The sequence below is a fragment of the Terrapene carolina genome, unplaced genomic scaffold (genome assembly GCF_002925995.2).
Source record: "Terrapene carolina triunguis isolate 2854851 unplaced genomic scaffold, T_m_triunguis-2.0 Scaffold68, whole genome shotgun sequence".
NCBI lineage: Eukaryota > Metazoa > Chordata > Testudines > Emydidae > Terrapene > Terrapene triunguis.
Window position 1 is genome coordinate 10,243,895 of NW_020664419.1, and position 24,779 is coordinate 10,268,673.

Below are 24,779 nucleotides of genomic sequence, written 5' to 3' on the forward strand. Positions count from 1 at the left end.
GGGGGGCTCAGTGGGGTGGGGATCCAGGTGCAGCTGGTTGGAGCTCGGTGGGGGTGGGGGTGCAGGTGGGTTGTCAGGGTGGTCCAGGTGCCGGGGGAGTGGGGCTCATCGGGAGGGGGGTTCTGAGTGTGGGAGAGTGAGGCTTAGTGGGAGGCTCTGGGTATGAGGGGGTCTGGATGCACAGGGGTTGGGCGGATGCATGAGCAGCTCCCTGTACAGGGATCCTTCCCCCTGCAGCAGAGGAGCCATGGATGCAGGAAGCTGGGGGGGCAGAGTTTGCAGAGCTTCCTGCAGCTCGGGGAGAAATCTGGGGGTGGGTCTGACCATACCCCAGATCCCGTGTAGGGGAAGAGGAAGTCCCGTCCCGCCCAGCCCAGCCGCAACTAGCAGCTCAGCTCAGCCCAGCACAAGGATAGGAGCCACCAACTGGGTCTTCCCCAGTCCTGGCCCCTGCCCCACAGTGATTTACCTTTTTGCCGGCTGCCCAGGGCACCCAAAACATACTGATGGGGAGGACTGCATTACTGCTCTTGTGGCTTCCCTTTGCTTCCCTGTCAGGGAGTCATTTTTCTGCGGGGAAGCAAAGAAATCTGCAGGGGACATAAATTCTGTGGATGCCCAGTGGTGCAGAATTCTAAAAGCATTATTATTTTTAACTGGCCCTGTGGTTGAAATTAGTGGAGGGGAATGTCTCTCTGAGAAGAATGTGTATGGGAATCGTACAACTGCAGCACTCTGAACAGTGTGCCATGGCAAATCAGTGGGATGAGGCTACAAGACTTCTACTGCTTCCCTGCCTACCTTGTGAATGGAGAGTTAATGTACCAACTGCCTGTTGTGCCCATGTCATAGAGCTCTGCCCAGTCTCCACTGCGATGGCCTGGAACCTGGAGTTCCAGGCAGGCTTCTTTTCCTCAACCCAGCTGTGATCACTCTCATGGTGCGGAGAGGGTAGGGGGAGATGCACTGCCCTGACCCTCTACACATTATTTGGGTGTGTTTCGCCAAGGAGACAAAGGAACAGAGGCTCTTATCATATTTATGAAGTGGGTTTGGTTCTCAGAAGGCCTATTACTAAAAGCCTTTGAGATTAACTGCCCCAAGACTGACCTTTGCATTTGATAGAGGCAGGGTTAATGGGCTTGGCCCGATGGCTTGGCTGACAGCACATTGCCCAGGCATGCGGAAAGGCCAGGTCTAACTTAGGGCTCTGACTCACAGGATTGGCCATTGCAGGGACAGCCTCATAGTCTGAGCTGTCGAGGCGGAAATACTAGAGAGCTGACCCCACTTCCACAGCAAATACAGCTTCTACAGATGAGACTGAGGACACTGTCTTCAATGAGTGCTCTCCCCACCCCATTTAAAAAGTTTGGCCTATACCTGTACCAAAGGGCCTGGCAAATGACTGTACATTGCCACGCTACCCTAGCCTACAGCGCCGGCTCCCACTGGTAGCCATCGTAGAACCTTTAGAAGCACTATAACTCTACAAACAAAATCAATGCTCAGTCTGCTCTCTCTAATTGCTTCATGCTCTCATCCTCTCAGGGGCAAAGTAGATTCCTGTAGCCACCCGTCTGAAGAGTCATAATCCCTCTGAAAGACAGAGTTCAGGGCTACAAAGGTGGGTGCTGCAATATTTAGCCACAGCTCCGACACAAGTTGAAGAAAGGGATTTAAGGAGGAGGAGGAGGAGGAGGGGAAAAGATGGGTGGAAACCTAAGTCCCCTGTAAGCTGTGCGGCTGCAGAGCGGCCTATTTAGCGCCATGCAGGTGCTCAGGGAACCCACCCAGCTGGGACCTGCCGCAGACCCCAACCCAGCCCCAGACCTGCCGCGGCCGAGGGAGGGGAATCCCTCCCCCAGTCCCGGCTCGGACCTGCTGTGGCCGGGGCGCCCCTCCCCCAGTCCCAACTCAGCCCTGCCGCGGCTGAGGGAGGGCTGCCCCTCCCCCGGCCCTAACCCAGCCCTGGACTGGACCTGCCGCGGCTGGGGCACCCCTCCCCCGGCCTGAACCCAGCCCTGCCACAGCCGGGGGAGGGGCGGCCCGAACCAGACCTGCCGCGGCCAGGGCGCCCCTCCCCCGGCCTGAACCCAGCCCTGGACCAGACCTGCCGCGGCACCTATCCTGCGGCCCCAGCCCCAGAACTGCTGCGGCGGGGAGAGGTGCCTCTCCCCCCCCCCCAGCTCAGGTGCTGCTGCTGTGGGAAGAAAGAGCTGGGGGGAGCCCTGGAGTCCCCTCCTGCACTCCAAACCCCTCATCCCCAGCCCCACCCCAGAGCCTACACCCCCCAGTCAGAGTCCTCACACTCCTGTACCCCAACCCTCTGCCACAGCCCTGAGCCCCCTCCCACAGTTCAAACCCCTTGGCCCCACCACCACCACATGAATTTTGTTATGTGCACCAATATGAAGGTGAGGTGTCACACATCACCTCCGTATTGGTGCACATAACAAAATTCATTCTGCATATGTGTGGGAAAAATTAGAGTGTTCCTGAAATGTTCTGAGGAGATGAGAAGCCTTCCCTTTGGGGTGGGGTGAGGGAAAGTCTAAACAGCAAAACCCAACCAGCTCCTAAATGATCATTTACTCAGTGTTCTTAGAAAGACTTCTTTAAGTTTGGTTTCATTAGTGACACAACTGATACTGATTAAGAGCAGTACTAATGGAGATTCTGTAGTCTCTACTCATGGCCAGATGTTGGATTGAGTGGTTCTCCATGGTGAAATGTACAAGTACTTCTCTGGTGTCACAATCAGCTTCTTTTTAAGCTTCCATTTTATAAATATTAAATGTCTAGCCCTTATGGTTATGAAGAAATCCTTGTGGCCTTGAACTGTCCTACTGAGTCTGCAAAGAGCCCACTAGATACATAGAAACAAGGGGTCAAATCCATCTCTGGTACAACACCATGGACTTTAAAGGCTTACTCCAAGGCTGAATCTCTCTCTCCTAAGCCTTGATGGGAAGCTCATTGAAGTCATTGGAAAGATGCTCATTGATGCCAGTGGGTTCTGGATCAGGCCCCTCCTACTTTAACAGCTTGTTCAAGAAGTTAATGCATCCGTAGTGATCCCTTTAATGATACATGTTGGGTCATTTCTCTGATTTCCTATGTTTAAAATGGGGGAAACCTGGCTTGTAAAGAAAGCATCGTGTGTCATCAGGCATTGGTCAGCAGGCTCACCGCAAAGTGGAAAGACGGCTGAAAGTCTGAGCTTTTCCTGCTCTCCTGTTAGTAACTCAGGAAGTTAAAATCTCAGCGTAATAATAAAACAAAGAAATATTTAACACACAGGTAGCACTTTTTATCCCTAGATCTCAAATCACTTTTCAGGGTTGGATTAGGATTATTAGCCCCATTTTGCAGAGCAGAAAGGTGAAGTGACTCACCCAAGGTTGCCCAAGAAAGTGGCACAGCTGGGAACGAAAAACAGGGGTGAAGTCTGGGCCCCATTGAAATCAATGGCAAAACTCTCCTTGGCTTTAGTGGAGCCAGGATTTCACCCCAAGTCTCCTGACACCCAACCCAGTGTCTTATCCACAGGCTTAGCTGTGTGCACTGCCAGAGAATGAAAGTCCCAGGGACGAATACTAGCTCCCAATTTGCATGAACAACTCAAATTAAAGTCAATGCATGTGGGTGTGTGAGGATATGTCTACACTGCAATCAGAGCTGTGATTGCAGCATGTGTAGACAGAATAACCGTAGCAGTGAAGCCACAGCAGCAGCACGGGCTAGCCACTCGAGTACATACCCAGGCTCCCAGACAGGGTTGTACGGCCCTTGCTGCTACAGCTTCATTGCTATGGTTATTCGAGCTAGGTAGATCAAGGTATGTCTACATGGGCTGCTGTCACACCTCTGACTGCAGGGTAGACATACCCTGAGATGTCTGAGCTTCAGCGGTGTGACACTGGCATTTGTACAGGTAGAAAGTTTCTACAGCCACTTAATGCCTTCTGGTTACTATGATCACACCAGGAGTTGCTCCTCTACAGAGCTGGGAAACTTACAGAAATTCCTAGTAGTCACATTCTCTGTTATAAAGAGGAGACTCTGAGTACAGTCTAGAGAAGGGAGTAAGCAGGGCCGTCCTTAGCCGTACGCAGCATACATGGCTGCCTAGGGCACCTGAAAATTTGGGGCACCACCAGGACAGCAGGTAAGAGCGGGTCGGCTCCCGCACACCCAGCGTTTGCTACAGTCTCCTTAGGCAGGGGCCGTATTCACAGAGCCGAATGAACCGGCACGGCGCATTCTGCGTGAGGGAGAGGGCACGGGGGTCTCTGCAGGGAACTGTGACTCTCCGTCGCTATGAGGCAGGCCAGGAGGCTTGGTATCCTTTGCTGCCTCGTCCCTCCTTCCCCGGGCTGCTGCAGCATCTGCTGCGTAAAAAGCTCAGTGTGTGTCAGCAACGGAGGTGGAGGAGCTTTTCTGGGGCATCAGTTTAATAATACTGTGAAGGGCCCCATAAATCCTAAGGATGGCCCTGGGAGTAAGGGTCAAATCCTGCAGACACTGACTCATGTGAGGAGTCTCACTGAAGTCACTGGGTCTGCTTGTGTGAGTGAGGGTTCCCAGGATTGGGTCTAACAAGCAGGGCCGGCTCTGGCTTTTTTGCCGCCCCAGAGCGCCGGGGGCAGGGCCGCGAGCCCCGGCGGGTGCTCGGCTCTCCCCCCCCCCCCCCCCGGCGGCCAGAGCGCCGGGGGCAGGGCGGCGAGAGGGCGGCGAGCCCCGGCTGGGGTCGGCTCGGCTCTCCTCCCAGCGGCCAGAGCGCCGCGCCGCCCCCCTCCAGGTGCCGCCCCAAGCACCAGCTTGGGTGCCTGGTGCCTGGAGCCGGCCCTGCTAACAAGTAGCACGAGGTAGCAGTAAAGCGACTGCTACTGACAGCACGGGCCTTGGCTGCACAGATCTCTGAGAATGCACATGACTAAGTGACATACAAGGTTCTAGGAACTATCTGTGGGGTTTTGTTAAATGAAGAGACCTTTGAGGCATTTTCTAGAGCCAGAAGTGAGCTAGCGATTGTTCTGGAGCCAATACAGGAGCAGTTTGGTATGTCTATTTATTGGGTTGTCAAATTTCACCAACTGTTTGATACATCTGTAGCTCTCCCCTGAGGGGGGCCCACAGGAGAGCACAGTAAAAATGTGCAGCTTTTAAGAAAGTTATTGAGAGTTTTATTACTTTTTAATTTTTTGCATGCTCATGTCCTGTTAAAATAAAAAGAAACGGTTGTGACTGCAAGATTCCTTTTCCTAGGCAAATATTCCAGACTTGTGGGGGGAGGGGAAAAAACCAACTCTAACAATCACTTCTTAAAATTGTAACTAAAAGGAAAATTAGCAGCACTTCCACATATATCATCTCCACCTACATCAGTTCTGGAATTACAACAGGGCTATATGATCCCCTGGCAGAGTGGAGAAAAATACAGCAACTTGTTACAAATCCAGCCTCGGAAGCCGAAGCGCTGGCCACAAACCCTTCCTGGAGTTTGGCGCTTGATGAGCGACTTTGAGGAAATTGGTATGAGAGCAGACCAGAAGTACAGCAGCAAGTTGGTACTTTGCAGGAGAACTACAAACATCACAAAGGGGGAGTGGTCTTTGGGAGGAGTCAAGACAAAGCCCAATTACTCTCACCAGAAACAAAATGCAACTTGCTACAGAAAACAGGTTTCAGAGTCTCTAAGGTGCCACAAGGACTTCTCGTTGTTTTTGCTACAGAAAAGACATCCCGACCTACTGCAGCTCCTCCTCGTGCTGAGTATAGCCACGTGAGTGAAGTTCTGAGAATTCAGTTCAAAGGGCTGTTTGAAAACCATGGATATCGCATGACCTTCAATCGTCAACAGCAGCAGCAGGCCCACATGGAGGAAGTTCTGTGCTTCATCCCCAACCAAATATACCCAAGTTTGGGCTCTTTACCGTGAGTTCTCTCTACTACATGCTCAAGTGGTTTCTAAGAAAAACATTTTCACATGGTGCAAATGGTAGGCCATGCTTCAGTTTATTACGCCTCTTTCCAGGGATCCCCTCCCACACGCCTTTTGCCTCCTATGTCCCACCACAACCACGTATGTGAAACTGTCACCTGAGTTCCAATTGTGGCCTGCAACACAAGCCTGGCGCTGACTTCCATAATACTAATCTGTTTGCCCGATGAGACACTGGTAGTATAATTCCAAAGTACACTTGGTCAGTTTTGCAAAGTAACTTACGCTATGCAGCTGGGTGAGGTCCAGTTAAAGAAATACATTTTAGATTTAAATTCTGCACAGCCAAGAAAAGGAAAGACAACAATTTATTCCTAAAAGTTTAATAAGAAGGATGTACTGAATACATGGTTATGAAGAAGTGAGGTTCTTACCCACGAAAGCTTATGCTCCCAATACTTCTGTTAGTCTTAAAGGTGCCACAGGACCCTCTGTTGCTTTTTATGGTTATGAAGGTTTTTTGTGCACGGATGCAGTGTACAACTTCCTTCAAGTCTACACAGTGGCATAGAAGAGTATATGTGAGCAAAAATCCGCAATGCAAGCTCAACCAAGTTCCCAACTCAAATACATTCAGGAGAAGGCATCCCTAGAGTCATTAGGAGTGATCTTACATTAAGTGACAGTCAAAAAGAGCCAGATTTTCCAAAGATGTGCATACATGTTTGCAGTCCAGCAACTGGGTGCACCTGCCTTATACTTGCAAACACTAGAGATACATGGCAAATCAGGTAAATACTCACATAAATATGCAGTGCAACTGTATGTGCATTCACAACTTTAAAAGTCCACTCCAGAGACCTATCAAAAATAAGACAGAGGGCCAGAGGCAAATTTAGGATTTCAGAAGGCCCCCTACAAGGAATGAACCTGAGACTGTAAACAAGAGGTTTCCTCACTCACCCCATTCCCATCACGCACACACTGTTCTTGTCCAAACTCGCCCCCTACCTGACATTTCCCGGTATTCTGCTGTCTCAGAGATTTGAGAAGCAAGGCCCTGAGGCAGGACTTTATGGCTATCCATCCTATCTGACAATGACATCACAGCATCTCGTGCATTCTCTTGTGGCTGAACAATCCGATCTGCAGGGAGCAAGTTCGCGACCAGATGTCACAAACGTAGGCTTGGCAGGATTAGATTTAAATCGGTATCTGTCAGTGAACGTTGATTTCAGCTGACACGCTGAGATCAACAAGAAAAAAAAAATCCATCCGTAACAGTTGGCGCAAGAGCAGCCTGCCCAACGCCGTGCCTGCAGGGATCGGGTGTCAGCGGCCCTGTGGCTGTGCAGGGAGCATTCTGCAGCTCTGCTGTCACAGCCCCGCTCGCGCACTCGCCAGCCAGGAGTTGAGGGGCCATCCCCGGGCAGGAGCTGTTCAGCAGCAGGGCGGACTCTCATGCAGCTGAGGGCTTGTCTTCCTCCTTACAGTCCTGGGCTGGGGTCTCTGTTGCATGGGACCAGGGATGCAGCTTCCCCCACACATTGGGGGACCATGAATGCAGCTCCACTGCGAGCGCTTCCCTAACCCTAACCCCTCTCTCTCCCCTCCTTAATGTCCCACAACTGTAAAAATAAAAACAATTAAAAATAGAAATCTATATTAATCATTGAAATTTGCAAATAAATAAATGAAAATTGAATTCTGCCATGCCTACACATAGGAATGGGCAGGCTCCCACTGAAGACTTGGCATGACGGTTGGTCCTTCTCAATTGGTTTTTCATTTCTGTCTTTCTCAAAGTGTTTACGTTAATTGAGGGTTGCTCTCCATTCAGGACTGTCTTTGGCTATGTCTTCGAAGTTATCAATAGTTATGCAGTATGAGCTGAGATTCTGCTTACGGGTGTCTTTGAAGCGTTTACACTGACTGACGCTCTAGGGCTTTCCGAGTTTCAGCTCACCACAGAGGTCTATTTTCAGGAGTGTATCATTGTCCATTCTGATAACATAACCTCTCCATTTAAGCTGAGTTTTGATGCTCATTGGCTCAATGCTGACTGTTTTGGCTTTTTCAAGGATGTTGATGTTTGATGCGTGGTCTTGCCAGCGGACCCTCAGAACAGAGCGAAGACAGCGCATGTGAAATTTTTCAAGTTGCTTGATGTGTCTGCGGTAAACTGTCCATATTTCACACCCATATAGAAAAGGATGCTATCACTGCTGCAATGGATATCATGTTTTGTTGGCAGTTTGATGGTATGCTGGTTGAGTATCCTATTGTGAAGTCTCTTCCAAAAGCCTGGCTTGCCTTTCGTGTTCTGTTTGATATTTCTTGACCCATTGAACCATCACTTGAAGTAGTACTGCCAAGGTATGTAAAGTGATTGATTGATTGATCTTTACCACCAATGATATTTGGTTCAGTGGTAGTGGTTGCCGGGGCTGGTTGGAAGAGGACTTCAGTTTTTTCCAGGCTGACAGCGAGTCCAAACTGTTTAGTGGCCTCTTAGAATCCGTCAAGCATAAACAGTAGGTCACTTTTCACTATGATTTAAGTAGGGAACCATAATCCGCAAAAAGAGCTTCAAATAGGAGTTCCTCAAGGACTTTTGTTTTTGCAGAAAGCCTTTGGAGATTGAAGAGTTTTCCGTAAGTTCTATACCTTATGTAGATGCCCTTTTAAAGGTTGTCAGTTGTGTAATTTAGAACAGCTGCAAAGAAGAACCCAAAGAGGACTGGTGCCAGCACACAGCCTTGTTTCACACCCTTAGCTATGGGGAATGGTTTACAGAGGCCACCCTCTGAGAGTATTTGCCCAGTCATGTCTTTGTGGAATTGACGTATGATAATGAATTTGGTGGGGCAGCCACACTTTTCAAGAATTTTCCACAGGCCATTTCTGCTCACAGTTGCAAATTATTTTTTTAGATCAATGAAGACAGCGTAGAGTTCTGTATTTTGTTCAATACATTGTTCCTGAATCTCTCTCTCTCTCAATGAAAATCATGTCTGTGATGCTCTGACCTGATTTAAACCCACATAGGGCCTCTTGTAGAAGCTTTTCTGATACTGTTTTGACAAGCCAATTGAGCAAGGTACAACCGAGGATTTTGCCACTTACAGATAGCAGGGAGATGCCCAGGTAGTTGCCACAGTCAGATTTGTTGCCTTTATTTTTGCATTCTGTAACTATAAAACTATTATTGCATTTTTGAAATCCTGAGGAATTTTCTCAGTTTCCCAGATATCCTTAATAATTTTGTATAGATGACAGTTTTGGGGCCTGCAAGTTTAAAGATTACAGCAGCATGCTGTCTTTGCCTGGTGATTTACCTGACTTCATTTGTTTGATAGCTTTTGCACTTCCTCAACAGTAGGCAACTGGGCAATTTCTTCATGTATAGGGTGCTGGGTTAGTTCCTCTAGCACTTGTTGGTTGACAGTAGAAGGATGGTTGAGTAGCTCAGCAAAGTGCTGCCCCTATCTTTCAGAGATGTCTCTCTTTTTCTTTATTGAGGTAGATTCATCTGAACAGCTTTATGGAGCTGGTCCATTTCGATGGCCCTTAAATGGCCTTCAGGGAGTCATAAAACAACTTTATGTTGTTTATATCGACGTAATCTTGTATTTCTACTTTCTTTTCCCCCCCAGTTATCCTGAAGAACATGAAGCCGTATTTGACTTTATCCTTCTTTGATACTGATTCTTTGTTGTTTTGTCAACACATAAACACACCGTTCGTTCTTTTCCTGAAGGATCTTTTTTATTTCATCAAACCTATCCTGGTGCTGTCTTACAAGTCTTGAAGGATGGCTGATGTGAATATGTTCCACTTTTTGAGTGTGTTCTTGGGTGAGGATGTAATGCTATCAAATTTTTCCTTTGCTTTCCTTCAGTTTGTCTTGATTAAATGAATGTCTCAACTTTGCTATGTTCAGTTTCAGTTTAAATCTGTTCAGAATTCTTTATTTCACTGAGGGGCAACAATGTGGAAACTTAAAATGGCTCCGATCATCCTGTGGTCAGCCCAACAGTTTGCTCCTTACTTGGCTCTAGTGATTGTGATGTCCCTCATATCTCTTTGCCGTATAATGACATAGTCAGATGCCAGTGCTTTGATCTTGGATGCATCCAGGAAGTTTTGTATTTGTCTGCTTTCCTAAAGCTTGTAGCAAGAATGAGCTCATGCTCAGCACACTTGCTGAGTAGCAGAAGACCACTGTTGTTCATTTTCCCAACTCCACTGTTCTTTATTACACCACTTCAAGCCTCACTGACTTTTCTGAGTCTGGCATTAAAGTCTCCCAGTAGTAGGAGTTTGTCTCCCCTAGGATTAGAATGACATAATCAAACCAGAATAGAACTGTTCATTTATTTTTTCTGTACTGTTCATGGTTGGAGCATAAGCATTGACAAGAGCCGCAAAGCACGAATTTCCAGTGGGAACTTGTAGAGTCACTAGGCATTCAGTTTTGCCCACAGGTAAGACCTTTCAGTGATTTCAGGAGGCTGTTTCTAACAGGAACAATGCCATAAATTCTGTCTTCCTCCGCTGGTTTCCCTTTCCAAAAGAAGATGTAGCCACCTCCGAAGGGTCCTTTATGACCCTTCAACTGCAAGTTTGGTTTCACTAAGGGCAGCTATGTCAATGCTATATTTAGTAGCTTCCGTTGCAATTAATGCTGTATGTCTTTCAGGTGTTTATTGTTGTCCACTAGAGTCTGCATGTTCCATGGCTCCACAGTGAGATCTTGTTTTTCTTATAGAATGCCTGGTGTGTGGATGATCCCCCAGTCGTGGTGAACTAGGCAAATTAAAGTTTGGCAGGCAATGGTGAGGTCATGTTTTCTAACCCCTTCCCTTACTAGAATGAGCATTGATGTACTAAAAAGGGCTGCTCAGCCACTGGGGTGTTGCCAAACAGCCTGGCAGCCCAGAATCCAAGGCTGAGTGACCAGAATCCCAGGTTGCCTGTGTGCAGGTTTGTGACTAACACTTCAACATAGACCTTAGCCCAAGCCTCCTAGGCTGGTTATTCCCATGACTTCTCCCTGACAGGCTCTCAGTTACCTCAAAGAAACCCTTGGTGCTTGATTTCCACTGCCCTGCACCTTGTGTAGCCATTTACACTAATGCAAATCAGCTAATGAGACCCCTCTGGTCTGACTAACAGGGCGAGTCCAGAAAATAACTCTGTACCTCCACATAGGAATCCTAAAGCCTGACAGTGTCAAAGAGACAGTCCCCTGTTGTGTTGCCTCCTTCCCCCTCTGGGCGCCCCTTTAATAGTTTTTTACTTTTAAAAGCTTGAAGGAACAATATCCATTTTCCCCAAAACCTCACTCATTTACTGCAATGGGAACTCAGCATTTATAGCACCTTTCAGTTTAAAAGGGAACAAGAGGTTGCTCAGCTGGTTGGATTTGGAAATTGAAATAGTTTGGATTTTGGTAGGATGAGTATAACTGAGGGAAGTGGGAGAGAACAATGGGGAAATCACAGGCATGGCATTTGTCTGATATGGGGAAGAAGTGACGAAGACACTAAAGATTTTTCTTCACTACTGTGCTGCAGCGGCGTCAATTAAGTGTATCTGGTGAAGACACACTACATCAATGGGAGCACGTTCTCCTGTCAATGTAATTAATCCACCTCAATGAGAGGCAGAAGCTATGTCAGCGGGAGAGCGTCTCCTACCGACATAGCGCGGTGTGGACACAGCATTAAGTCGATGCAAGTTACTTTGCTCAGGAGGTGGATTTTTTCACATCCCTGAGCGACATAACTTGCATCGACTTAAACTGTAGTGTAGACAAGGCCTAAACATGCACTCAACAGAGGAGATCAGGAAGGAGACCCACTGCTATTACTCCTTTTTCATGAAGGAGTGAGGATAAAACCCTGACACCTCCACATCATCGCAGCCCTTCCCAAGCGTGGGGAACGCCTGCCTGAAGGGACAGTTCAAAGGAAAACCAGCACTCAGCTTGGAGAACAGAGACATTAGGGGACCCCAGATGAATGAGAGAGAGGCCAGCCTGGATGGTTTTTAAATTGTGCAAAGGAAGCTTTTACTTCTTATTGTAAAGGGAGGTGGAGGGGAGACAAGGTGCCTGTTAATTGGATAGAATTTATCCACTCAGTGTGGATAAAAATCTCAGTCCAAACCTGTAAAGCAAGCAACCAAAATAATTCCACGCTGGAAGCTGGTCAGAGAGCACAACAGTTGAAACACACTTTTGCTACATTTGTTTCTAAGTTTCCCCAAGTGGCCTTTGGGGATTTTGCCTTGTGACTTCCATGAAAGTGAATGGGCCAGATTCACTGCTGGCATAGCCAGGTGCTACGCCAGGGAAGTCAACTCGATTTGGAGCCATTCTTCTAAGGCACGTGGAAAACTGTGTGGCACAGGAGGGTCATATTAAAACAATGGTTTTAAATATATGCTGTGCTGCCAAGAGGTTTTTCTGACCAAAGCGATTCAGGCCCTGATCCTCCACTATATCCAACCCATTGACAGTTAGGGGGCTGATCGCTGCTCCTTGATTCAGGGCTGCCTGCCCTTGGCTGTAGTAAGGGCTGCAAAGGGTCCACCGGAGCACATGGTATAGCTGAGCTCTTCTCTGCCACATCCCTTCACTGTCCTGAATATGCCCCATCCTCTTTCTCATTACCTGGATCAGTGCTGGCGTGGCTGGTGTAGGAGTCACCTCGTCAAGATTTATGCCCGCAGCGTTCACCTGCCTGCCAAGTGGCCTTTGAGGGCTGGAGAATGCAGCTCCCAGTCCCCCTGCACTATCCCTGTGTATTAATAGGGATGGGTGAAACAAGTTGAATAAAATGCCCTTCACCACCTTCCTTGCTGTCGAACGTTCACCCCAAGCAGCCTCTGGAGAACTGAAAATTCAGTTAAACCTCCCTCCCCATTAATTAATTGTAAGTTGGGCCCAAGTCAAGACCGTGCCTGCAAACATCTCAGACTCTGAGGCGGTTCAGACTGGAGTCTGAACATAGAAGCTATCCCCTATCTGCTCAAATCCAGATCCCTGATCTGGAGCAGAGAACCAGCAAGGCTTTCCCAGTGTGGGTGGATTTACACCTAAATCTCAAAGTGTTTTGTAACCTGTAAGTATTCTCCACATTTTACAGATGGAGAAACTGAAGTAGGTTTGGGTCTAGACTACCCTGATTCCCAGCCCTGTGCCTTGACTACAAGCCTGTCCTATCTCCTGTCCTAATATTTCTATAACTATGGGATCTGTTTGTAGGATAAATCGTCCCCACCCTCTTAAAAACCACCTGATTTCTATGGCCCACCCCAATACATGATTGAAAATTAGTGTTAAACAGTTAAACCCCCAGGGTTCTATAAAAATTCCACCTGATGGTGACTGCTCTCTGACCTGAGCGGTGTTCTGATTATTTTGCACCACTGGCCAGCTGGAAAACCAGGAGCTAAAACTTCCTATGCTGGCTATGAGCCAGCTTGTAAATAAGAGGCCTTCAATTGGCTATTGAGCTACTACCATCATTCTCCTGAACAAGGCAATAGAGCTCCTTCTCCTACGTGTAAACAGTGGTTTCGTAGAGCTTGCATGAATCAGCATGACAGAAGTTGCAGCCAATGACAAATATCCAGTCATTCCTAAGCTAGAGAGACACTTACAATTCTCATGGCTCCTTGGAGAAACCACCAACTTCATAAAACTATCAGCAATGGCAGAAAAAACATAGTCCAAAAGTTTTAATTCTGTAAATAAGCATGAATTGTCCCCACCAAAACTGCTAACAAAGTATTTCCCCTGTTTATTTTAAACCTGAAAGTGACACACATGCCCGCTCTCCCTCCCCCCGCAAAGGCCAAAAGCCATTGTAGACACACCCACCAGTGGTATCTGCATCTGAGACTTTGCTTACTAAAAATGTGTTCTTTTAGCGTGCAGAGTGACCCAATCAAGGACATAGATTTTGTGCCAGCAAGAGTGAGGTTAGAAGCTTCATAATACAGAAAACACTGGCTGAAACAATATCCCACTTGGAACAGTCAAGCATTTCAGATAAGACCAGAGCAGGGAGTCTGCTTGTGGCAATACCATGTTACGTTAAAACATTACATGACCATCTAGAAGAAAGGTACCATCAATTGCAACTGCTGTATATTTCACACACTTGTGTTTGCAAGTGACGTGGGGATACACCTACCCACTGAGGCTTACCCTGTTGTCCTCTTGAATCTCCCAGTCACTGGAGAAAGTTATGACATGTTGCGCCTGAGAGCAATTGGAAAACTGGAAGAGACTGGAAAACATCCTTCTGTTCTCCTGTGTATCTGGAAATATTGCATCCTGGAAATTTACTCCGTGAGGAAGGAGGTTATAATTCTCATCCATTCTGAAACAAAAATCAGATAGTACTTACGTCATGTCAAATCATGGGGTATTTTCCCCCCATCTATGTTGTGTTTCTCGCCTATACCAGGACTGTTGCCTGAATGGGCTACACTGAGTGGCAGGAGACTCCTAGGCATATATTCATAGAGGGTGTAAACAGCCATTGGTCCATGACACCCGCTATCATGACAGCAATGTAAACTAGTAGCGGTTCTGCCCAATCGGCTCCAATCCTGCAATGAGTTCCACACAGGCAGGTCCCTGCAACCACACAGATGTCAACAGGGCTCCTCATGGGCACAGGGGTCCTCCCACCAAGGGCCAATTGCACAACTGGGGGCATAATTTGGGATGATCCTATATTTGGGGCATTTGTTTGATTTTTCTATGCTTTAGTTTGCCATTTCTTTCCAGGTACCCACAGATCTAGATGGGCACAATTTAAAATAATCCATTAATAACCAATACAAAATTAGCTTTTAGAGACATTAGCAGGCACCATCAAAACATGTTTTGTTATGCTTCTCTGCCACCACTCCCCTGGTTTGAGATACACTGAGTGTTTCTAAACAAGCTACTGAGTGAATTTCACAAATATTTTTGGATTAAAGGTTCACTGTGATGGCTTTATTCCCACATTGTAGTTTCTTATTCTTATTCTTTTGATGAGCTTAAAATGAGGATTTGGCTGGTACCCAGAAGAGCAAAGAGAAATCTTCTGAGTAAATACTTGGGGATCAGTGCTAAACCCATGTGCCAAACTTTTGAGAGAATAGACACTGGCACCTATCCAGTCTGTAAAACTGACCAGAATCTAGTGTACCTACTGTGGTCTCATAGAAACAAAGAGAGGCTGAGCTGTACACAGTTAAATAACAGCTCAAAATAAATCTGTTCTATAGGAATGCCAAATTATTGTTTGAAATGCTGTATCCTTTTGGTCATGAAAGACATTACCATGGTTTGTAAATGAGCAAGATCACTAAGAAGTTAATACCACAAATCACTGAGCACAAATTAGCAACAAGATGGGAACAAATGCCATCTGCTGGGATGTTTATTTTTCTTTAGAAAGTGATTCTTCATCATTTAGTATTTTATCTGCTGCAGGCTTCTAAAACAGATATTGGGGGGGGAGGGGGGAAATCACTTTTACTGAGTTTAGTTTTCAAAAGATAACTGAGATGCAAATCAAGTTATTAGCTAGAATGCTTGAAAAACTTTACACCCTCTATCTCAAGTTGGAAAAAAACAATAACTTGCTCAGTTCTAAACCTGAACATAAGAATGGCCATACTGGGTCAGACCAATGGTCCACTTAGCCCAGTCTCCTGTTTTCTGACAGTGGCCAGTGCCAGATGCTTCAGAGGGAATGAACAGACCAGGGGAATTTATTGAGTAATCTATCCTCTCATCCAGTCCTAGCTTCTGACAGTCAGAGGTTTAGGGACACGCAGAGCATGGGGCTGTGTTTCTGACCATCTTGGCTAATAGCCATTGATGGACCTATCCTCCATGAACATACCAACTTGTCTGTCGAAAACATTCTAAAGGACAACTTTCCAAACTGTCTGCATATATCATGGTGCATTTACTGTCTTCATACTTCAGCTGGCTAGTTATACAGTTCTTCACATCAAAGAAACTGACACAGATGATTAAATTTTACAGAACAATGTAAATATTGAACACTGAAAAATGTAAGATCCAAACCACACCAACTATAAACAAGCTATAGTAAAACGCATTGTTTGATTTTTGTTGTTATAGATATGTCTGTCACACACGCTAGATTTCAAATAAATTGAACATGTTTGTTTCCACTTTCTGTAGTCTAGGAAAGCACTAATTAAGCACCACTCCTTCCAAGAAAAATCACAATAGAAAGTATTCTCCTTTGAAATGCGTAACATTCACGTCTTCTCTGCTAGGTGAATTTGTACCTACCTGAGCAACAATGAGTATGAAACTCTACTATCCAAAGTAAGGAGACTTGCTCTCCCACATGTGCTGCAGCTCGGTAATATTATCTCCAACAGAAATGTACAAGGCTCATCCATGATGTAGTTACACACCAGAGAACATTTCCTTTTATTCACTCACTATACAATATGAAGTCATTTCTGGTGGCTCCCTGTGTATTTTAGTTACAGAAAACGTACCAGGCTAACTTTTGTTTGCCTCGGAGAAGCTCTAGAGATTCAGCTGCAGCCAAAGTGCTTTGAGATGCTGGGGTGAAAGTGTTATAGAAGTGCAGAGCATTTAGGAAGGAGAAAATGTTCTCTCCCATTTTCAAGCAGGGCATGGGTCACACGTTTTTACTCACCTGAGAAAGAAGAAGTAAGAGTAATCCTGCAGGACTGTGTGGGAGTGGCAGGAGAAGTAGCCCAGTCCAGTGAGGTTAAGCCTGGAGCCTGCAGGGACTTCCAGCATGCTTCCCCAAGCCTGGTCACACAGCATCTCTATCTCAGCCGAGTAAAAGAGCCCCCCCTCGCTGGCTTCATATTGCCAGGGCAGGTAATTATACATACTGTACATCTCCTGGTGGAGTGCCAGCACCTTGGCGTACACTATGATCTCTGCCAGCTCAGCCCTGCAGCTTTCACTCAAGGGTCTCCAGTCTGAGGGCAGCTGACAGCCCCAGCATGGGCTGAGCTGCCTTCCAAGGCTCAGCAGGGCTAGCAGCAGCATGTGCCGCATGATGGATGAACGCACCACACACGCCGGACACTTTGGCTTCCCAAGGCAAAAACTGCACCGCGTGAAACAGGATCCCTGCGCACTGAACCCGCTTCTTGGTAAGGCAGGGGCTGGTGACCGGGGGGCTGAGCCCCACCAATCAACCAGGCGGCGTCCAATTGGAGTCACACGGGGAGCGAGGGAGGGGCAGTGACAGCAGCCCGGCCGCTGCGCTTTGCCCAGCACTAGCCTCGCACCGGCTACAGGCAGCAGCAGGAGCGCAGGCGCACGGGGGACGTTTCAAAATCGGAGCAAGGCGGCTGCTGACCTTGCGCGTCTGCGCGCTGTCTGCCGGGGGGTTCACGGCCCCCGGCCGCAGCCTGGCTTGTGCTCAGGCGGGCTGGGGTGGGGAAGGGGTTTTGAGGCTGGGGGGTAGGTGGGGAGAAGGGGAAACGAAGAGTGATGGAGGAGAAGCAGGAGTAAGGGAGATGCCTTGTGGCTGGGACGCAGATCTGGGCTGCAAACCATCTCTGGCCCTGCCTCTCTCTGTGCCCTTGAGCACCTCACTTAATCTCCCTGGCACAGATCCTCAAAGGTATTTCGGTGCTTTACTCCCACTGAAAGCAAACATCTGCCTTTGGGGATCTGCGTCCCAGCTCCCCCATCTGTCGAATGAGGAAGCTACGGCCCTGTCCACCCGTGTGGAGATAAAATGCATGAAGGTGCCTTGGTCCCCACTCCTGCAGCTGGTTCTGGGTGGGCAGACCCCTGCGCCCATGCTGACCCCCCAGGGAAGACCAACAAGGCGCCACGCTGGGCAGGAGCAGGAGACAATGTAAATGTGATGGGGCAGGAACGGTGGGTTTGTACAGTGCCTGGCACGGTGGGGATCTGTGGGTGCTGCTGCAGTGCAAATAATAGACTAGAATGACTGTTTGTCAGGCACTCGGAGTCAGTGGTGCTGAGGGCACCCTACATAAGAACGCAGGCAGGCAGGATGGGGTGAGGAGTGGATGATCAGGGGTAGTAGAGACTGAGTCATAGAATTAGAGTGGGAGAAGAGGAATGGGGTAAGAAATGAAAGGAAGTGGGATTGAGATGGTGAAGTGAGGGATGATTGAAGAAGAAAGCAAAGGAGAATGTGTGGACTACAGCTTCCCTGTATCCTCCTTTCCCCCACCCAGTGGGAAGGGGAAGAGTGGGAGAATTCCCCTTAACCTCCCTCTCTCATTCAATGCACAGGAGATGAGGAGGAAGAAGACCAACCTCTGGGCAGGGGAGAACCCCTTCCTGCCAGCCCATTTTTTCTGACCAGCCACAGGTTACCCCGGGCCACTTCTCTCCTCCACCTCCTGCTTTCCCGCATTGCTTACCTATATTAATTTGTTTCAATCACACATATTTAAAAGCTCCTATCCTTAGCTCTAGGCATTTTTTAAATCACAAGAAGCAAGATAAAAATAGAAAGGCAGGCCCAAGCACATCAACCTCTTACTACCATCTTATCCAATCTCATCACAACCTAGAGGTGTCTAGCGGCACATTTTGGTCTCTTCTGGTTAGCGGGACTACTAGGCCTTGGAGAATATCTCCAAGGCTCTGACTACCACTTCAGCAACAGGATACATCTACCAGGGAGCATTTGGTTCTCACACCTCTTACAAGTATTTCCTGAGGCCAATGGCACTGGAGACCACCCAACTCTGTTATAATAATAATTACATTTATTATTACTGCCCTTTAGCTGAGGATCTCAAAGGGCCCAAACCTGATCGACTAAAGTTGATAGGAGCCAGGAATAGGCCCAAGACACCTATAACAGTCTTGTTAGCAGCTATACATCATGCAAAGTTAGTTAAATAACACTGGCTCAACTTCTGCTCTCAGTGACACTGGTGTAAATCTGGAGTAACTTCACTAAGAGTATGTCTACACTACTCACCGGATCAGCGTGCAGCAATGTTAATGTTAAATAAATGCAATATTCACTTTTCATTAGTAGACAGTTCTCCTATACCTTAGTTCTTCATAATTTTTATGGAAAAACATCAAAGATCTGCCTAGAAACAGATTTTTTTTAAATTTATTCACCCCTCCCCGCACTCATTCTAGAGTAAATTTGACTGACGGATTCAAATCTTTTTCAGCATTCTTCAGAATCTGTTTCTTGGAGAGCAACATATTGTTTCATAATTGTCAAGAAAAGCTTGATGGGGAAGCCACAATAAGAAGAAATAATAATAAAGGTCAAGGAATCAACAAATGACATGTGATTTTTAAAATGTAATCTTCCAGGGTAAGGTTCTTTTTTTTTTTTTTTTTGCAAACTGGGCCAGAGTTGTGATTATTAGGGAATAGTTCACATGTTTGTTCTTCAGATTTTGGGTGCAAATAAGAACTAATGTTCTGATCCAACTCCGACTGAAGTTGAAGATTCGACGCCATTGAGTTCAAAAGGAGCTGAATTGGGCCCTATTGTATTGTTGTGCAATGCTGTATGTAACAATTCTGAAGACATTGGTAGTAATCTCTTAGTTAAGTTTGTATTGAAAATTGCACTTAAACAGTACTCAACCCTCTGTCAGACTTCGGTCATTGAATTTAGGCTCCACTTTTGGCACAGTAACTCTTCCAGGGACTTTTGAATAGCCCATGTAATTTTTAAAGAGAAATATTGACTAACGTTTGCCAAGGAAACATTTAAAAATACTCCCTCTTTGAAATGTTGCCCTGTTTTTCTCACATTTACTTAGGTTCCTCTAGCTAAACAACCATAATCTCCAAACCTCACCACCCAGGGGCCAAGGCAGCAGTGCTATGGGGAAACCCCCTCTCCCACAAATCCTGTTTCTCCCATTCAGGGAATCCTATGCCACCCCCCCGCATAGATTGTCGCGGTGGCCTTGTCAACATGCTCTTCCTACCCCACTGTGCACCCCTGCTTTCCAATGACATTTAGCTTTGAAATGTTTGGCTGTATCAGCAGTTACATCTGGCAACATTGGTACTTACAAAGGGGACTACATTATGAATATGGATGATTGATAATCTTTAAAAGCATTAAAAATCTTTAAAACTTTGAATAGCAAGGAAATAAGCAGTTGAATCTCTCTCCCACTGCCGACAGCCCATATATTTTCATCCAACCAAGGTGCAGCCTTAACTCAAACATAAGTGTAATACACCAACACACACCTGCAAGTTTATGTTCTGTAGTTCCTACATAAAAACTACTAACAAATTCATAACCACTAAAAGCATAGCTGACCTATTAACATAACTCTTCCTAACCATTATAGAAAATCATATATCACAGCTACCTTTAGCAATCTGACATCATACCATACTTATGCACCACAATGCAAAACCGTGAACAGAACTATGTAGCGTGTTTTTCATCCATGCCACACCCATTCTATTAATAATCTAAACACATAAACATAAACTAGGCTGGAGTCAAGTCTGTTGTGTCAGTTGTCCTGGACAAGTGTGGAGATGTTGTCTGTGTGTGATAGAAGGGAGGCATTTGAAGTTGAGAAAGAGAATGGATGAGTGGATTGTTTAATTATTCAACTGTTTCCCCTTCCCCCCCTTGCTTTCTATGGTTTGCATTCCTGGGAAATGAAGTCTACCAACTTTAACTCCAAGTTAACTCAGTTTATTTATGGAGGAATATATATACAGGTACTTGGTGCAGCATTATTATCCACATGTTCATATGTGGGTATTTGGTGCACCATTGTCATAGGACAAAAGTAGCTGATGAAGAGTGTTTATACCTAGATAGATACATGTGTATTTAGAGCAGTTTTATTATTCTTGAATAGCTATGTAGATACTATTTATTAATCATCTAAATAAGAAATTGGTAGCTTTCTAGATAGAGGAGAGCAGTTTCAGTGGAAGGTTCATTGTTCTTTGTTTTGTTTCGTGTGTGTTGCAAATACCTAACTGGAGAAGGCTCAACAATCCTCAAACCAGATTTGGGAATATCTCATGTGAGCTGTGACCAATTTCATAGCTGCTATTCCTTTTATTTCATTTAGCCACAATATTACCGTTGGGTTGCTTGGGGTTTTTTTTTTCTTTTCTTTTTTTGAGCCCTACTGTAGTGCTGTGTTTTCTTAATGCCACTGTTAATAAAGTGAATAAATATGTTGTGTGACCAGAATATCTGAAACACTGCAGTCCCCAAAAGCATGTGTGTGCTGACATATTTGCCTGCATCCTTTGGCTCAGATTGGAGCTGTCTGATTTCCTTTTCTGTGGTGATTACTGGAGTGTAGAAGTGAGTAATTACTCTCCTTTGGAATTCTCTCCATGATCCAGCAGTGGTGATGATGCGTACATTGTGAACATAAGAATGGCCGTACTGGGTCAGACCAAAGGTCCATCCAGCCCAGTATCCTTTATACCTATCTCATAGAACTGGAAGGGACCTCAAAAGGTCATTGAGTCCAGCCCCCTGCCTTCACTAACAGGACCAAGTACTGATTTTGCCCCAGATCCCTAAGTGGCCCCCGCAAGGATTGAACTCACCACCCTGGGTTTAGCAATGCTCAAACCACTGAGCTATCCCTCCCACTTTCTACTGACAGTGGCCAATGCCAGGTGCCCCAGAGGGAGTGAACCTAACAGGTAATGATCAAGTGATCTCTCTCCTGCTGTCCATCACCACCCTCTGACAAACAGAGGCTAGGGACACCATTCCTTACCCATCCTGGCTAATAGCCATTAATGGACTTAACCTTCATGAATTTATCCAGTTCTCTTTTAAACCTTGTTATAGTCCTAGCCTTCACAACCTCCTCAGGCAAGGAGACACAGTTGGTGAAATCCTGGCCCCACTGAAGTCAATTGCAAAACTCCCATGGATGTCAATGGACCCAGGATTTCAGTCATTGAGCGTAAATGTTGTCATATCCTTAGTTTTATAAAGAACCATGTATATATAAAAATAACAATACCTTTCATTTTAAAGACTCATATTTCCTGTATCTATTCCATTTATATTTGCTAGTGCCTTATCCAGTCTAGTTCTAAATGTCCAACACAATGAGGCTTCCTTTTGGGAGACGTTCCACATTTTGGTAGCTTAATTGTTAGAAAGTTGTCCTGATAATCAGCAGTATGTGACCTTTCAACCCAGAGCCATCACAACCAAACTGGCTCCCCTAGGCTGTTTTCTGTTTCAGTTAGGGATTTTATCAACCACTTTTCGATCAATATTTTAGTGGAGCTGTTTAGCTCTCTGGACTCAGGACATGACAATTAATGCAATGTTGCTTCTAATTTTTTCACTGCAGCTCTCTCTTTTTTTTTTTTTTTTGTAAGCGGCAGATGTATTGAGATGTAGCGAGACCTTCTAAATTCTCACCAGGGTTCCTCTTCTTCTAGCTCTGGATAACAAGGTATTAGTGACATAAAGCAAAGATTAAGAAATCCAGCCAGGAGACTGCATCTTTAAGATCTGTGTTTGCTGGTTCTCCTCAGGGATCCTAAGGCTGATCTGAGACATTCTTCAGTGCCCTGTGAAGTGCCGTGTGATTTTTTTTCTGTGAACTCAGAATGGATCTGACAAGCACTGTAGCCAAAACTAACTAATCAAAGTCGCATCAATAGAGCCAATTATAGCTGCGTCCACGCTTCTAACCACTCATGCATGCGCCATGGGTTATTCATTCACTTCCTCCTCTTAGATAGTCTTGTAGACTTTGAGACAGACTTGTGGTTTTCCCAGGCAGGAACTCTCCTTCCTTTTCACACATTTTAATGAACATTAAAGCCAAGGATTTCTCCCTCAGGGCTTTGTCGTTTTACTTCCTGTTTCTATGGCAATACAGGTGATTTAAGAATTTTAGTAAAAACATAGCTCTGATCTTGCTCTCTTTGCCTCTAAAGCATTGACTGAGCTGAGTGTTAGTCCAGGTACCAAACAAACGAGCGCAGTATCAGACTCTGGCTGTCTTACGGATGAGTGTAGGTGACCTGAAACTTCAACTCAGCTGTCTTTTATTTATATATCCTCAGCGATTCCTTTGTAGTCTAGGGTACAAAATATCAAACCCAGATTTCCTTCCCTCCTTTAAACTGGGTGACCTAGAAAGATGAATATTTGGCTTTCTTAGTTCCCAAAAGGAAGTGGTGTTTTTCCTTACCTTCTTATGACTGTTTCCATACTTTGGTTCATTCTTCTTGTACATTTTAAAATTTGTTCCATTGCATTTCACGATTTTTCTACCAACAGCTGTTTTTTCCCCCCCATCAAACAAAACATTCTGCTGCCCCAAATTTTCTGTTAGCTTTTTTGGTTTTTTTGGACAATATTTATGACTTGGTGAAATAAGATCTGCCTTTTGGGGATCAGCTGTAATACACTGTTACAATGAACAGCAATGCAAAAAGCCAAGCATGATTTTATAAGTGACAATAAAAGACTTTCTCCTAAAACAATTTAGAATTTAATGTAAAAGTGCTTGGGATGGATTAGGGAATTGGCAGTGAATTATGGAGTCTTCAGTTCTACCTATACTTTCCCAGATTGAATCCAGCCTAAGTCAGCAGAACAGGAGGTTGTTGCAATCAGGTGGCTACTCATTAAGCAATGTGAACCAAATCTGTGTTTCAGCCTAGATGCCAGTGTACAGACATCTACATAACAAAAAACACTTCCACAACTGGCAGCCTTAGCAAGGGGAAACATATCTGAACATATCATTCATACAGCTGCGGAGGAATGGAGCGAGATGAAGATCCTTGACTGTCTAAGTCACACTCCCCCTGTAATCCAAGTGAGTTGAGAGAGAAAATACCATTTGCACTGGACTCTTATGATTCATAAATGTTAAGGCCAGAAGAACCATTATGAACATCTAGTCTGACCTGCAGAGCACAGTTTTACCCAGTAATTGCTGCATCAAGCTGTTAACTTCTGGTTGAGCTAAAACATATCTCTTATCTTAGAAAGACTTTCATTCTTGATTTAAAGATTTGACAGATTCCCAGGCCAGAAAGGACATTGTGATCATCTAGTCTCACCTCGTGTATTACACAGGTCATGGAACTTCCCTGAAATAATTCCGAGAGCAGATCTTTTGAAAAAGCACCCAATCTTGATTTAAAAATTGTCAATGATGGAGGATGCACCATGACCCTTGGTAAATTGTTCCAATATTTAATTACTCTCTCTGTTTAATATGTACATTAATTCCAGTCTGTAGCAATGGAGACCTCATTGCATCCCTTGGTAGGTTCCAGTAGGTAATTATCCTCACTGTGCCTTGTTTGTGTTGACATACCCATAGGACCTGGAAGCCAAGTGATTCTGGTGGACAACTAATGAGATAACAGGGACCGGAGTGAGGTCAAAGGGCCAAACGAAGGGAACCCGACGGGGACACCGAGCAGAGAACCCCGGACAGCACCCACTGGTCCTCAAAGGCATCAAGGGAGCCAGCAGACGCTGCCCAGAGGAACTCACGGATGCATGAGCGGATGGAGGATCGGAAATAGGCCCCTCAGTCACAGGAGACCCCATCGGCCAACCTCCTCTCCCTGGTTTTATAGATGGCCATTTTAGCCAGGGCCAGGAGGAGGTTGACCAGGAAGTCCCGTGACTTTGTGGGGCCACAGATAGGGAGTGCGTAGATAAGAAGGTGAGGGGAAAAGTGCAACCAAAAACGTAACAGGATATCTAAGAGGAGCCGGAATAGGGACTGCAACCTGGTGCACTCCAGGTAAATGTGCGCCAGGGTCTCC

General features: G+C 46.0%; 1 protein-coding gene across 1 annotated transcript in view; it reads right to left on the minus strand.

Moving 5' to 3' along the window:
* CCDC3 (coiled-coil domain containing 3) overlaps nucleotides 1-17,205 on the minus strand; it is a 75,091-nt gene extending 57,886 nt beyond the window's left edge. Inside the window, exons 1-2 of the mRNA XM_024212520.2 lie at nucleotides 16,669-17,205; nucleotides 14,169-14,343 (exon numbers count right to left, since the gene is read on the minus strand). Of these exons, the coding sequence (XP_024068288.1) occupies nucleotides 14,169-14,343; nucleotides 16,669-17,042 (549 nt within the window). The 5' untranslated portion in view covers nucleotides 17,043-17,205. The remainder of the gene's footprint in view (nucleotides 1-14,168; nucleotides 14,344-16,668) is intronic.
* Nucleotides 17,206-24,779: the final 7,574 nt, after the last annotated feature.